The sequence below is a fragment of the Malaya genurostris genome, chromosome 3, assembly GCF_030247185.1.
Source record: "Malaya genurostris strain Urasoe2022 chromosome 3, Malgen_1.1, whole genome shotgun sequence".
In the NCBI taxonomy this organism is placed as follows: domain Eukaryota; kingdom Metazoa; phylum Arthropoda; class Insecta; order Diptera; family Culicidae; genus Malaya; species Malaya genurostris.
In genome coordinates, this window is record NC_080572.1 from 131808390 (window position 1) to 131821013 (window position 12624).

At 37.1% G+C, this 12624-nt stretch overlaps 1 protein-coding gene across 1 annotated transcript in view; it reads right to left on the reverse strand.

The window, feature by feature from the left end:
* LOC131433642 (ionotropic receptor 25a) overlaps positions 1-12624 on the reverse strand; it is a 348320-nt gene that overhangs the window by 133579 nt on the left and 202117 nt on the right. Inside the window, exons 5-6 of the mRNA XM_058600129.1 lie at positions 8340-8577; positions 7922-8279 (exon numbers count right to left, since the gene is read on the reverse strand). Of these exons, the coding sequence (XP_058456112.1) occupies positions 7922-8279; positions 8340-8577 (596 nt within the window). The remainder of the gene's footprint in view (positions 1-7921; positions 8280-8339; positions 8578-12624) is intronic.

Below are 12624 nucleotides of genomic sequence, written 5' to 3' on the forward strand. Positions count from 1 at the left end.
AACTTAGATTCAAATGAAAGGTCTCACGGTCTCATATGGAATTCCTCAATTTCATCCGGATCCGACTTCCGGTTCCGGAGTTATAGGGTAAAGTGTGTTCAATATTGTACACCGTCACTTAAACTGGCGGAACAAAAACCGTAAAAAATGTTATAAACTGGACTCTAAACCGTTATTCCCAATTTTAGGGTCAATTGGAAGGTCTTATGGTCCTACCAAAAATTGCTGCATATTTTCGGATACAACAAACATTTAAATCGTAATTTAGAGTGCGTACTAGTAGAGTTTGTATGTCATGATAGTTGGTGTCTGTACGAACCGACTTTGAGTATACCGGTTCTCGGGTTCCGGTGCCGGAAGTGCATATAATAGTAAACCCACTTCGTTTTCTTAAGGATGACCTGCGCAATCAAAGCACTGTTTTATTCTGTATGTTATACTAGATAATGCACAAACAATCTCTTGGTTTCTTTCAAAAATCGAAGAGAAAAATTTTGAATAGAATACCACACTATTAAATATGAGAAAGGCATCATTACACCACTAGGTGGATTAAAACAGGTTTTTCTATGTGTTAGTTCCACTCAATACGCTTTGGGCGATGATTCATTCAGCTCATGCGGTTGAAATTTTGGGTGCCTTATTGGGGCTCTCGTGCATACCGAACATTTTTCTTGTAGATTCGAGCGAAACTCTTACTATCATCTCCTGAAATATGCGTATGCCTAGTTTGAATTTGAATACAACTGGTTTATGTGTTTTAGAGTCGTAGTGGAACGTACTTAAATGAAAACATGCATTGACTTTCATATATCTAGATAAATTAAACGATAAAAAAATCGAAGGAAAGCAAAATTTTAATCACGTGAACCCTGATTTAAAATTCTTCAAATCATTGTTTTACCAAATCTCGAATTTATCTTATATATGAATCATTCACTACAATATACCAAAATTGGTAGAAAATTTTATCAGCGTCATTTTAAATGGGCTATTGTCCCAACACTCCTCTCAGTAGTAAATTCACTATGTTATTTTGCCGATTACTCGACTTTTAACCATTGAATTGAGATAAAATCGAATACAACTTCTTTGCTTCGCCTCTTAGAAGCAATACCGCAGAAATAGTTGTGTCAAAATTGGCTCAATACTACTGTTATAGCGATAAGGAAACTCGGAGCAAATGCTCCTAATTTCTTTTTACTCTTGAAGTCAATCTATCGAACAGATACAACAGATCTCACTCTAACTAATGCTTTTCGTATATGATATATCTAATGGAGCTGAGATGAAATGGAGTACCGTTTCTGATTATTTTACTATTTTCAGGATTTACAATTCATTGCGATAGTTGCACAAGAAATGATAACTATATAAACTATAACCGATATCATGGTTTGCTCTTCCCTTCTGGTCAGGAAGAGGTACACACTCCTTATTATATGACGTCAATGTTTTCTCACACTCACAAGTCACAGTTAGCTCTCAAATGCTGATGGGAACGCAACTTATGTTAATAATCCTTCATCCTTCTCATATAGAAAGATGATGCAATGATTGTGGAATCCATGTTCTAACTCGAGGCAATTCGATTCAGTTAGTCGAGTACGCAAAATGTCTGTATGTGTGTATATGTGTGTATATGTATGTATTATAACACTTTTACGCACTCAACTTTCTCAACTGAAAGGTTTTGTAATCCCATACGAATTTCCTACATTTTGTTCGAATCCGATGTCCGGTTCCGGGAGTACAGGGTGATACGAGCCAAAAACTAAAAGTGTGTGCACTAATCTTTCCGGAATAACAGGGTGATTAGTAAAAAAATCAGTTTTAAACTACTAAGTCGCTTTCTTCAAAGATGGTGTGAATAATTTTTGTAGCCTAAGGTTTAAATGAACGGTCTTATGATCTCATGCAAAACTTCTGAATTTCATTTGGGTTCGACTTCGGGTTTCTGAATTACAGGGTGAGGAGCAATAATACTTTTATATCGCCGCTAAAAGCGCAAAGTGAAAGACATAAAAAATAATCTAAACCAGTCTCAAACTTTTTAATATCGATAGTCAAATCCAGTAGAAGGCCCAACAAAGCGACTCCGACTATTCTGATTTCTGATTCTAGAAGCATCGGAAATAGTGGAACTGTTTCATTGTGTAGGTTATACTTGTTTATGCAAAAACAAACTTTATTTTTTTTCAAGAAGCAAAGAAAATTGTTTCGATTGATACAATATTACCTAAAGGCTTTGACACTGTATAATAAAGATATCCAGCTCTAACATTTTACGAACAAATCATAAGCGACATATATTTTTGCGATTTCGGGTGAAAAAAAAATAGCAACTCTGCTAAATGCAGTTGACATTTGTTCAATGTGAAAAAAAAGTTCAACGGTGGTCCTTCATTCGATTATTGATCCAATGAACGTCCAATCAATCGTTCAACGGGAGGCCAACACGAGGACTTCGTTTGTCGATTTTGAAACGAAACGGTTGAACCGAATGCCATTTTTTGTCGTGAATACGACTTACTTTACTATGGGGTGCCTTTTCAATATTTACCGTCTGAGAGAGTGATAAGTTTTTGATCGTGAATATCTCTTGTTGTATCTAACGAATCGACATAATTTTTGCTGCATGCCATCGGAAATATGATCACAATTTATGATAAAATATTCAGTTGTGTGACATAATCTCAAATAATTCAAAATTAAACTTTTCTGAAATGTTTGGTATAAACGAGTATCAAAAAAGATGATTCATAAGGCGCGTTTGCCTTTGTCGTATTTTTAAAGCTCATAGCACAGTGATCTGTGAAAGGATTTATATAATCTAACTACCAATAGAATCGAAATTTTTCAACTTAAGCGTGTAAAGAAACAGTATTGAAGTATTTCAATAGTAGACTATTGAAAAACCTGTCTCATTTGACCCATGTCAACACCAGCCAATCAGAACGCGTTCTGAGGAAGAGAACAAAATATCTGCTGCTGTACAACAAATCGTTCGAGAAAATGTTCCGAACAGTGTTTAATATCGTAGTAAGTTCCACAATTTGGTCCTTCTGAAAGGCAGGAATGTATCCCGTACAGCATCCGGATAGTTTCTTTCAACGAAATGCAAATCCGAAATGAAATAATCGACATTAGAATTCTGTATGCGGCTATTTTAATAACCGTTAGGACCGCCCATTAGTGAAAAAGCTACAAACGAAATCAGGTAAAAACAAGCCTCTCAACAAAAATTGGATCAGTTTGGATTCCATCGCCACTGCGAGCAGATGTATTTTGTGTCGTTTGCGAAGCTAGTTTCGCCTCCGACAAGAGCGATTACGTCACAGCTGCCAGTCATTTGTTTGCATTGGTGAAAAAGCAACGGTGGAGAGCATTACACAAAATCAGCGGTTCTAATGGCTCTAAAAGTTATCTAAGGAACTATTAGGATTTCTTGCTCGCAAATCGAAAGAATATCCTCAGTTTTGTGCAAATCTAGAACTGTTTGATTTGATTTTTGCACTTTTCGCTGTGTGAAGTTCACAGTAATCTAGATCAAGTGAAGCCTTCTTTGTTTTTTCGAAAAATGTGAAAAAGGGGAATGCTTGCATAATTCATACAATTGATCAACTAATTGATATTCGGAAGTGTTAAGGAACATGTCAGTTGTTTTTGTATTCACGACATCCAGTTATGTCTCAGACATTACCCACCCGCCTTTTTTCGTTCAACAAACCCGGAAGACAGAGGTCCATTGTTGAGCCATTTTTACCTTTTTTTATATATTTAAAAAATAGGTATAGAATTCGCTCAAACTTTCGAAAAATTTTCCGAGGACCAGAGGGCCGAATGTCATATACCAATCGATTCAGCTCGACGAACTGAGCAAATGTCCGTGTGTGTGTATGTGTGTGTGTCTGTATGTGTGTTGTCAACTAAGAGGTCGAGATCTCAGAGATGGCTGGACCGATTTTGATCAAACTAGTCGCAAATGAAAGGTCTCCCCGTCACCCAGAACGCTATTGAATGGTTTTGAGATCGGATGTTTACTTTTTGAGTTATACGAAGTTTTGTGTCAAAATTTTTAGATTTTTTGACAGTATCTGTCACAATTGACCTTAAAAACAGAATATGTTTCCAGAGATATCGATATTTTTGTGAAAGCCTTATTCCAGTAGAAGGAATTTTGAGCGCTGTATGAAAAAGCAATGCTTGGGAGCAACATGACACACGATTTTTTATATTGTTACATATAATTGTTTCTAAGTACCAAAAAGACTGTGTACAGCATCCTTTCTTAAGACAATTTGCCTCGTACCAATTTTAGCACGGTTCATTTTTGGCAACATAATCTTTCGTATATGGTATATGTAAACCAGATGATACCAGCATTATCGAGTTGGAAGTAATGCCATAATTATATTGATTTAAACTATTTACAGCAATAAATGCTGGAAGAACATGACTTCCATATACCATACGACTCAGTTCGTCGAGATCAGCAAATGCGTGTGTGACAAATAATTTCACTCAATTTTTTCGGAGATGGTAAAACCGTTTTCTACAAACTCAGATTCATATGAAAAGTCGTATACTCCCAAACAAGGTTCCTGAATTACGTTTGGATCTGACTTCTGATTGCGGAACCACAGGATGATATGTGAAACGAAATTAAAATAATGCAATTAATTTTTCTCGTAGATGGCTGAACCGATCTAAGATTCAAATGAAATCTAAGAATCATCTATGATTCAAATGAGAGGTTTTAAAATCCTATAAAACATCTTACTTTTTAGTCAGATCCGACTTCTGGTTCAGGAGATGCAGGGTGATTAGTATAAAAATGTCCATTTCACATAAATTAATCAGGTTTATCGGGTTTGCAGATTTGGATAGTCGATTACCAAATAAATTTATTTCGTATTCGTTTTTGGATTCGGAATGTACCCCCAAATTTCAATTCGCACTACAATTTCTCAAAGATGTCTACACACTCCTCAGGTGAATTTAACTGATTTCGGCTACACCGATTTTAGAATTCCGGTTTCAGTATCGAATCGATTCTCAAAGCTCAATCATTTTCTCAAAAAAGACCAAATCGAACTTCAAAAACAAAAATTACAGGACTTAAGGTCCCATACAAAATTGGTGAATTTTATCCGATTCTGGAATTACAGATGATGAGTTTATGAAACTCATGAAAATTATTTGGCGTAATAATTTATGGCCATTCGAATCATTTTGGGCTATGCTAATTCCTGAATACCGGCTCTGGAAGTACCATAAATAATGACGAAAAACTCTAAAGTGGAACTTACTTAGACATCTCATGGAATGTCGATTGTCACACGCTAAGATTGAAATTCGATATGTTTTGCAGTTTCGGCATTACAGGGTAATGAGTGATTAAAATCTCAATTTGCCGTTTAAAACGACGATAATTAAAATAATGTCATGAGAATTAAAACACCTATGAATATCCATGCAAAAACACATGCGGATTGATAAAAAAAGGTATCATCTCACTGCTAGGTGGCTTAATCACGTTTTCATATGAGGAGCTGGAGCCCCGTTGGACTAGTTTTACTGGAGAATTTCTGAAGTTTTTTTCACTTATAATTTTTAACTTACACTACATATTTGTACAATTCTTCTATTTCAAGTAGAATAACAACAAACTTGTCTTTCTATATGAAGGTAACACCTTATTTTCACACTATTTTTGCAAGAGAAAAAAAGTACGGGTGTGTACTGTCAGAGACATAACTGGATGTCGTGAATACGAATATGACACGCTTTATTTATGCTTCCGAATTCGAACTGGTAGTTGATCGATCGTTTGAATTGTGCAACTTTCCCCTCTTTCATTACTAGAAATTTAAACGATGCGCCTAGACTAAATTACAGATTAGTTACGTTAAATATTCTGAAACGCAATTAGATATTATGAAATAATCAGTATAGTTCATTATAATAAAAAATGGCGACTCTGAAAAGAACTTTTTATGAAAGCGTTCGTGACAAAGAGTAACGAGTTGAGTTAGTTCAGCACGCAGACTCTGAATTCTAAACCCATACTCCGGAACTAAGTTCTGAAACTTGAAGACCGCCATGACTACCAGAATGGGTTGTATAGAGTACAGTAAAGTAAATTTCCGCATAATTCTTTAGGGGTATTATTATGGTTCTGAAAAGAACCGAATAGAAAAAGTCTGGAATAAAGAACTGGACCCTGAGTTCAAGAACTAAATTTAGAACCAATAACAGACTCAGGATCCAGTTTGAATTATAAAACTGCAATTAGTTTCGGAATACAGTTCCAGAATCCAGTTTCAGCACGCAGGCTCTGAATACTAAACCTATATTGCGGAACTAATATCTGAAATTTGAACTTCTCGTTACGACTACCGAAAAGCAAATGAGAGTTGCGACCTGAGCGTTTGAGCTTTTAACCACGCAGAAGGTGCTCTCTCTGTCGCTGCTGGTTGATGGTTTAACTCTCGCGATGGCAGTCTTCTCACCTTGATGGCCAGCAAGTAAATGAGAGTTGCGACCTGATCGTTTGAGGTTTTAGCCACGCAGAAGGTGCTCTCTCCGTCGCTGCTGGTTGATGGTTTAACTCCAGCGATAGCACTCTGCTCGCCTTGATGGCTTGTTGCTACCTGAGCGTTTGAGGTTTTAACCACGCAGAAGGCGCTCTCTCCGTCGCTGCTGGTTGATGGTTCAACTCCAGCGATGACAGTCTGCTCGCCTTGATGACCAGCAAGCGAATGAGAGTTGCTACCTGAGCGTTTGAGGTTTTAACCACGCAGAAGGTGCTCTCTCGCGATGGCACTCTTCTCGCCTTGATGGCCAGCAAGCGAATGAGAGTTGCTACCTGAGCGTTTGAGGTTTTAGCCACGCAGAAGGTGCTCTCTCCGTCGCTGCTGGTTGATGGTTTAACTCTAGTGATAGCAGTCTGCTCGCCTTGATGGCTTGTTGCTACCTGAGCGTTTGAGGTTTTAACCACGCAGAAGGTGCTCTCTTCGTCGCTGCTGCTTGATGGTTTAACTCCAGCGATGACAGTCTGCTTGCCTTGATGGCCAGCAAGCGAATGAGAGTTGCTACCTGAGCGTTTGAGGTTTCAACTACGCAGAAGGTGCTCTCTCCGTCGCTGCTGGTTGATGGTTTAACTCCCGCGATGGCAGTCTGCTCGCCTTGATGGCCAGCAAGCGAATGAGAGTTGCTACCTGTGCGTTTGAGGTTTAACCACGCAGAAGGTTTAATTCCCACGACGTCTGCTACCATCGAACGCACGAAAAGAAATGATCGATTTTTACCACGGTTCCCCTTTTATATGCATTCAGTTGAAGATATGTGCCTGACTACCTCAAAATCGTCACCCTTGTGCGAAAAACCCAAGCGAAAGTAAAGAGTTTTCCGCATTATTTTCAATTTTTGAGAAAACTTAATTTTTGAGTTGTTTGTGGTTATCTCACATTGTTCAAAATATTATCCTAAATTCCTGATCATATTTTTGATGAAATGGTGAAAGAATTGTGTTGCTAAGATTAATACAAGTCGAGATATTCACGATAAAGTTCTGCCAATTCTTCCATATGACTAATTTTGAAAAAGCACCCCATAGTAAAGTAAGTCGTATTCACGACAAAACAACAAACCGACCCAGCAAACTGAACGAATATTTCGTGCAGTATGTCGTTCAACAAACGCTCAACGACCAACAAAATAGAACCGCTTGCTGAGAGGGATGTCATGCTATGGCGTAGCTGAACTTAAGACTGACTCCTCTCTAAGCTGACACGGTCTGCTAAAAGTGTTTACTTCTACAATTTTATTTTATACGACAATAAGGAATAAGAAATTTAGTTTTAAAATTTCTCAGGAACAGAAAGGCAAGAGTAATTTAGAATGACAGTGTACTTACAACAACAGTGTATACACGATACACGGTATCCGCTGTAAGATTTCTCATTTCATCTTCTTTAATAACATGTAATGGGTTATCGACGCTCGCTTCCCATTTTCCGAGACTTTTCGTGCTAACTGAAGCTCCTCCCCGAATTGTAACAGCACTTATATCCATATCAAATTTCATATAGCTATGACCATTAAAAGGAGAATTGCTTTTCGGAAACTCGAATGAGCCATACGTAGTGGGCTCTGTTACATCAACAAAAGCAGATCTTAGATCAATCGTATGATTTGGTGTGTTCGTCCCATCATATTCATCGCAAGTTAAATATTTCATGTTGGGAGGCCAAGAACCAACTTGCAGAATATTTCTAAAATATATGAATTTTTTTCAAATATAATAAAATGTAACATGTCACTATAGCATTTACTTAATTGCTAAGAATGTACGTAGAGCGAGGTCGAAATAGAATACAGTCGTTATTTGTGGTTCCTGCTTCATATTGTATGTAGTTCTGATTGCACCCAAACGGTCTTTACTCTTGCTATCTGACATGGGTCGTAATAATATGATGGTAGCATTTTCAATGCTACTAGATAATTCTCCTTGGTGTTGAGTAATAGCATGCCACGCAAAATTTCGTTCGAAGAACTCACGTTTTGAGGATTCTGAAAATAAAAACAATAAGAAAACGTATTATTCAACTAACCATGAAGCGTATGACCATTGGAATATCTAAGGCTCGGGAAATTTTTGAAATTTGAATAAATTTATTAAAATTAGTTCGTACCGTATTCTAACAGATGACGTAACTATGCTATGCAAAGACTGTGTAAAACATTTCATCCAAGGCCCGCAAGGCCGAATATAATATACCATTCGATTCAGCTCGACGAACTGAGTAAAAGTTTGTGTGTTTGTGCCTCTGTGTGTGTTTGTGCCTCTGTGTGTGCGTGTGTGTATGTATGTAACAAAAATATACACTCATATGTGGTCGCGTAGTCCCATAGCCTTCAGCTAAATTTTGTCCTGATCGGACTTCCAATTTTAGAATTAACATAGAAGCAGGTACGCAACAAAAATATGAAAAAATATACACTCACATTACGCAGAATTGACATTCACAAACTTAAAATAAAATGAAAGGTCTGTTAGTCCCAAAGCTTCCGACTTCCGGTTCCGAAGTAACAGAGTACTGTGTGCAAATTAATGAAAAAAGTGCACTCAATATTTCCGAGATTGCTTAACCGATTTACGCCACCTGGGATTCAATTTAAAGGTTTAAATTGTTTTGAAAAGCATCTTAAATTTTGCATCGATCTGATTTCCGATTCCGGAATTACAACGTGATAAGTGGAAAATTTGCCATTTTTATCTTCACACCTAGAAAAAATCGTGTAAATTTACGTCTTCTGTGACCGACATATTCGAGAATCAAGAATAACTGATTTATACAGCGGATATAACACATATTTAATACATTCTGACATATTTTTAAGTGCTTCTCGGTGATGACTGATCCGACATTTATGAGACCATACAAAATTCCGGAATTTTATTCGAATCTTATATCCAGTTTCAGAATTACATGGTAACCGAAAAATCAAATAAATTCACTAACTTTTCTTAGAAATGGCTGCACCGATTTCACAAACTTATATTTAAATTATATATATGATTTTCTAATTCCTGATTTTTTTGGATCCGGTTTTTGGTTTTGGAATTACAGGGTGATTAGTGTAAAAATTTCAATTTCAAATTATTTTCCTACTTTTCTCTGAGATTGCGTGACCGATTTAAACAAACCAATAATTCAAGCCTAATGGTCCCATACAAAAACTCCAGAATTTCATCCGGAAACGAATTTCGCTTCCGGAATGTGAAAAATTTATTTCAAAACTGTGCACAAAAGAATTGCAATCGATAGGTCTTGTCAGTTGACCGAAAATGAATCAACTTCGACTTCCGGAAGCACCGGAAATATTGTACATAAACTCTCACTTTACTTAACGATGGCTTGAAAATTTTTTGCAAAATTAGTTTCAAATGAAAGGTCTTATGATTTCATACGGAATGCCAATATACCTGATAAATGAAACCGTGAAAATATTCTCCAGGGAAGAAATCCGTTACTGCTGTCATGATAAGAAAATCATGAAATCAATCATTTTAACTTCTAATGAAAGCATGAGCAATTAGTCTTCTCCCATGAAATTTGAGCATGGTTCGGAAATGCGTTACTTGAGGACAATGTTGCACATATGCTTCGTGTAACTAATTCATTCACCCTTCCTCGGTGCGAATATACTGTGTTCAAATATGCCCATCTCGAACAACGTTGAACTATTCACTGCACGAAAGAGAGAAGGGTGAAAATGAATAAGCAATAATCGTAGAGAACCCGAATCTACACTCAATTAAAAATTCATGTTGGATTCACTTGAAAAAATCACGTAACCTGGTTTCAAATGTCAAATTGAATGTTTTACGTGACGAAATTGAATGTTACACGAAAATCCCCTAAAATGAATAGAGTCAAACAATCTACGTGAATTTCCAGTGTGAAAAATTCGATTTTGAAAATGGCGAACAGTGGCCCTCAGAGTGTGAGTAGTGTAAATATTTGCGAGAAATGTTATTCAATTACAATTGTTTACCACATCGACCGGACCATTCCAGCATGAGAGATTCCATGTGTTCGACCGAGTACCTGCGTGAGTCCGGAAGTGTGCCCGCTCCTGCCGAATGCTACAAACAGGCCGTTGGTCCACCAAAAAACGAATTCAAAATCGGTATGAAGCTAGCGACACTAGACCCATGAAATGCAACCTCAGCTTGAATCGGTAGTGTTGTGCAAGCTCTCGGATCTCGACTTCGGCTTCGGTTGGATAGCAGTGACAAAAAAGAACGATTTCTGGAGGCTTGTCGATTCGAGATCTCACGACGTTATTAGTTGCTTTTTAGTTTTACCCATTGAAATCCTATGCTAATTTTCTGAAATAAATGTTTTATTTTCATGGTATTTTTCATTTCATAGATTTATATAAAAATATGAACTTCACTTCAACCAATATATAAAATAGTAATTCTCTGGTATTTAAATTTGATATGAACTGATAGGTGAATGTGATACGAACAGTACATTGCATTTTACCTATGAAACACATAACTTTTACTGGATTATGCATTAAACAGTTTTTAAATGCCAGTCCATTAGAACCTACGCGAAAAATAGGGTGGAAAATATTCACATAACTTTTAACGTAACTATAACATCATTATTATTTTGGGTGTACTAATGCATTCTTCGCTGCTGGTATAATAGTTCGGCTGAAAAGTTCGTATCGTTTAATAAAAACACACATTTTTTGCCAAAATTCGTTTTTATTATTCAACATAATTGCCATCAGAGGCGATACAGCGATTATAGCGATCTTCCAACTTTTCGATACCACTTTTGTAGTACGATTTGTCCTTTGCCTCAAAATAGGCCTCAGTTTCAGCGATTACCTCTTCATTGCTTCTAAATTTTTTACCAGCGAGCATTCTCTTGAGGTCTGAGAACAGGAAAAAGTCACTGGGGGCCAAATCTGGAGAATACGGTGGATGAGGGAGCAATTCGAAGCCCAATTCGTTCTATTTCAGCATGGTTTTCATCGACTTGTGACACGGTGCACTGTCTTGATGAAACAAAACTTTTTTCTTCTTCAAATGAGGCCGTTTTTTTTAAATTTCGTCATTCAAACGCTCTAATAACGCTATATAATAGTCACTGTTGATGGTTTTTCCCGTAGTCGATGAAAATTATACCATGAAAATTATACCCCAAAATACAGACGCCATAACCTTACCGGCCGATTGTAGAATCTTTCCACGATTTCGGTTCGGTTCATCGCGTGCAGTCCACTCAGCTGACTGTCGATTGGACTCCGGAGTGAAGTGATGGAGCCATGTTTCGTCCATTGTTATATATCGACGAAAAAAATCGGTTTTATTTCGATATAACAGATCCAAACACTGCTCAGAATCATCAATTCGTTATTGTTTTTGATCGATTGTGGGCTCACGCGGCACCCATTTTGCACAAAGCTTTCTCATATCCAAATATTCTTGAATAATATGTCCAACACGTTCCTTTGATATCTTTAGGGTGTCAGCTATCTCGATCAACTTCACTTTACGGTCATTGAAAATCATTTTGTGGATTTTTTCACGTTTTCATCGGTAACAGCCTCTTTTGGACGTCCACTGCGTTCATCGTCTTCGGTGCTCATATGACCAGTACGAAATTTTGCGAACCACTTACGAATTGTTGCTTCGCCCGATGCAGTGTCTGGATAACACTCATCAAGCCATTTTTTTGGTATCGGCGGCACTTTTTTTCATCAAAAAGTAGTGTTTCATCACCACACGAAATTCCTATTTTTCCATTTTTTTCACAATAACAAAAATAGCTTCTCTCAAAATGCAATATCTCACAAACTAATAATAAGACAGCTGTCAAATTTATATACGTATCTTTTGAAGGTTGGTACTAACTGAAAATGATATGGAATTAATTCTAGTGGCGCCCTCTCATAGAAACGATACGAACTTTTCAGCCGATCTGTTACATCGTGCATGTTCGTTTTATACGGCTCCCTGTCACGACGCTATCTTGATGAGATCAAAATCGGAACTTCAAAATCAGCTGATTGCACGAAAATTAGTGAATT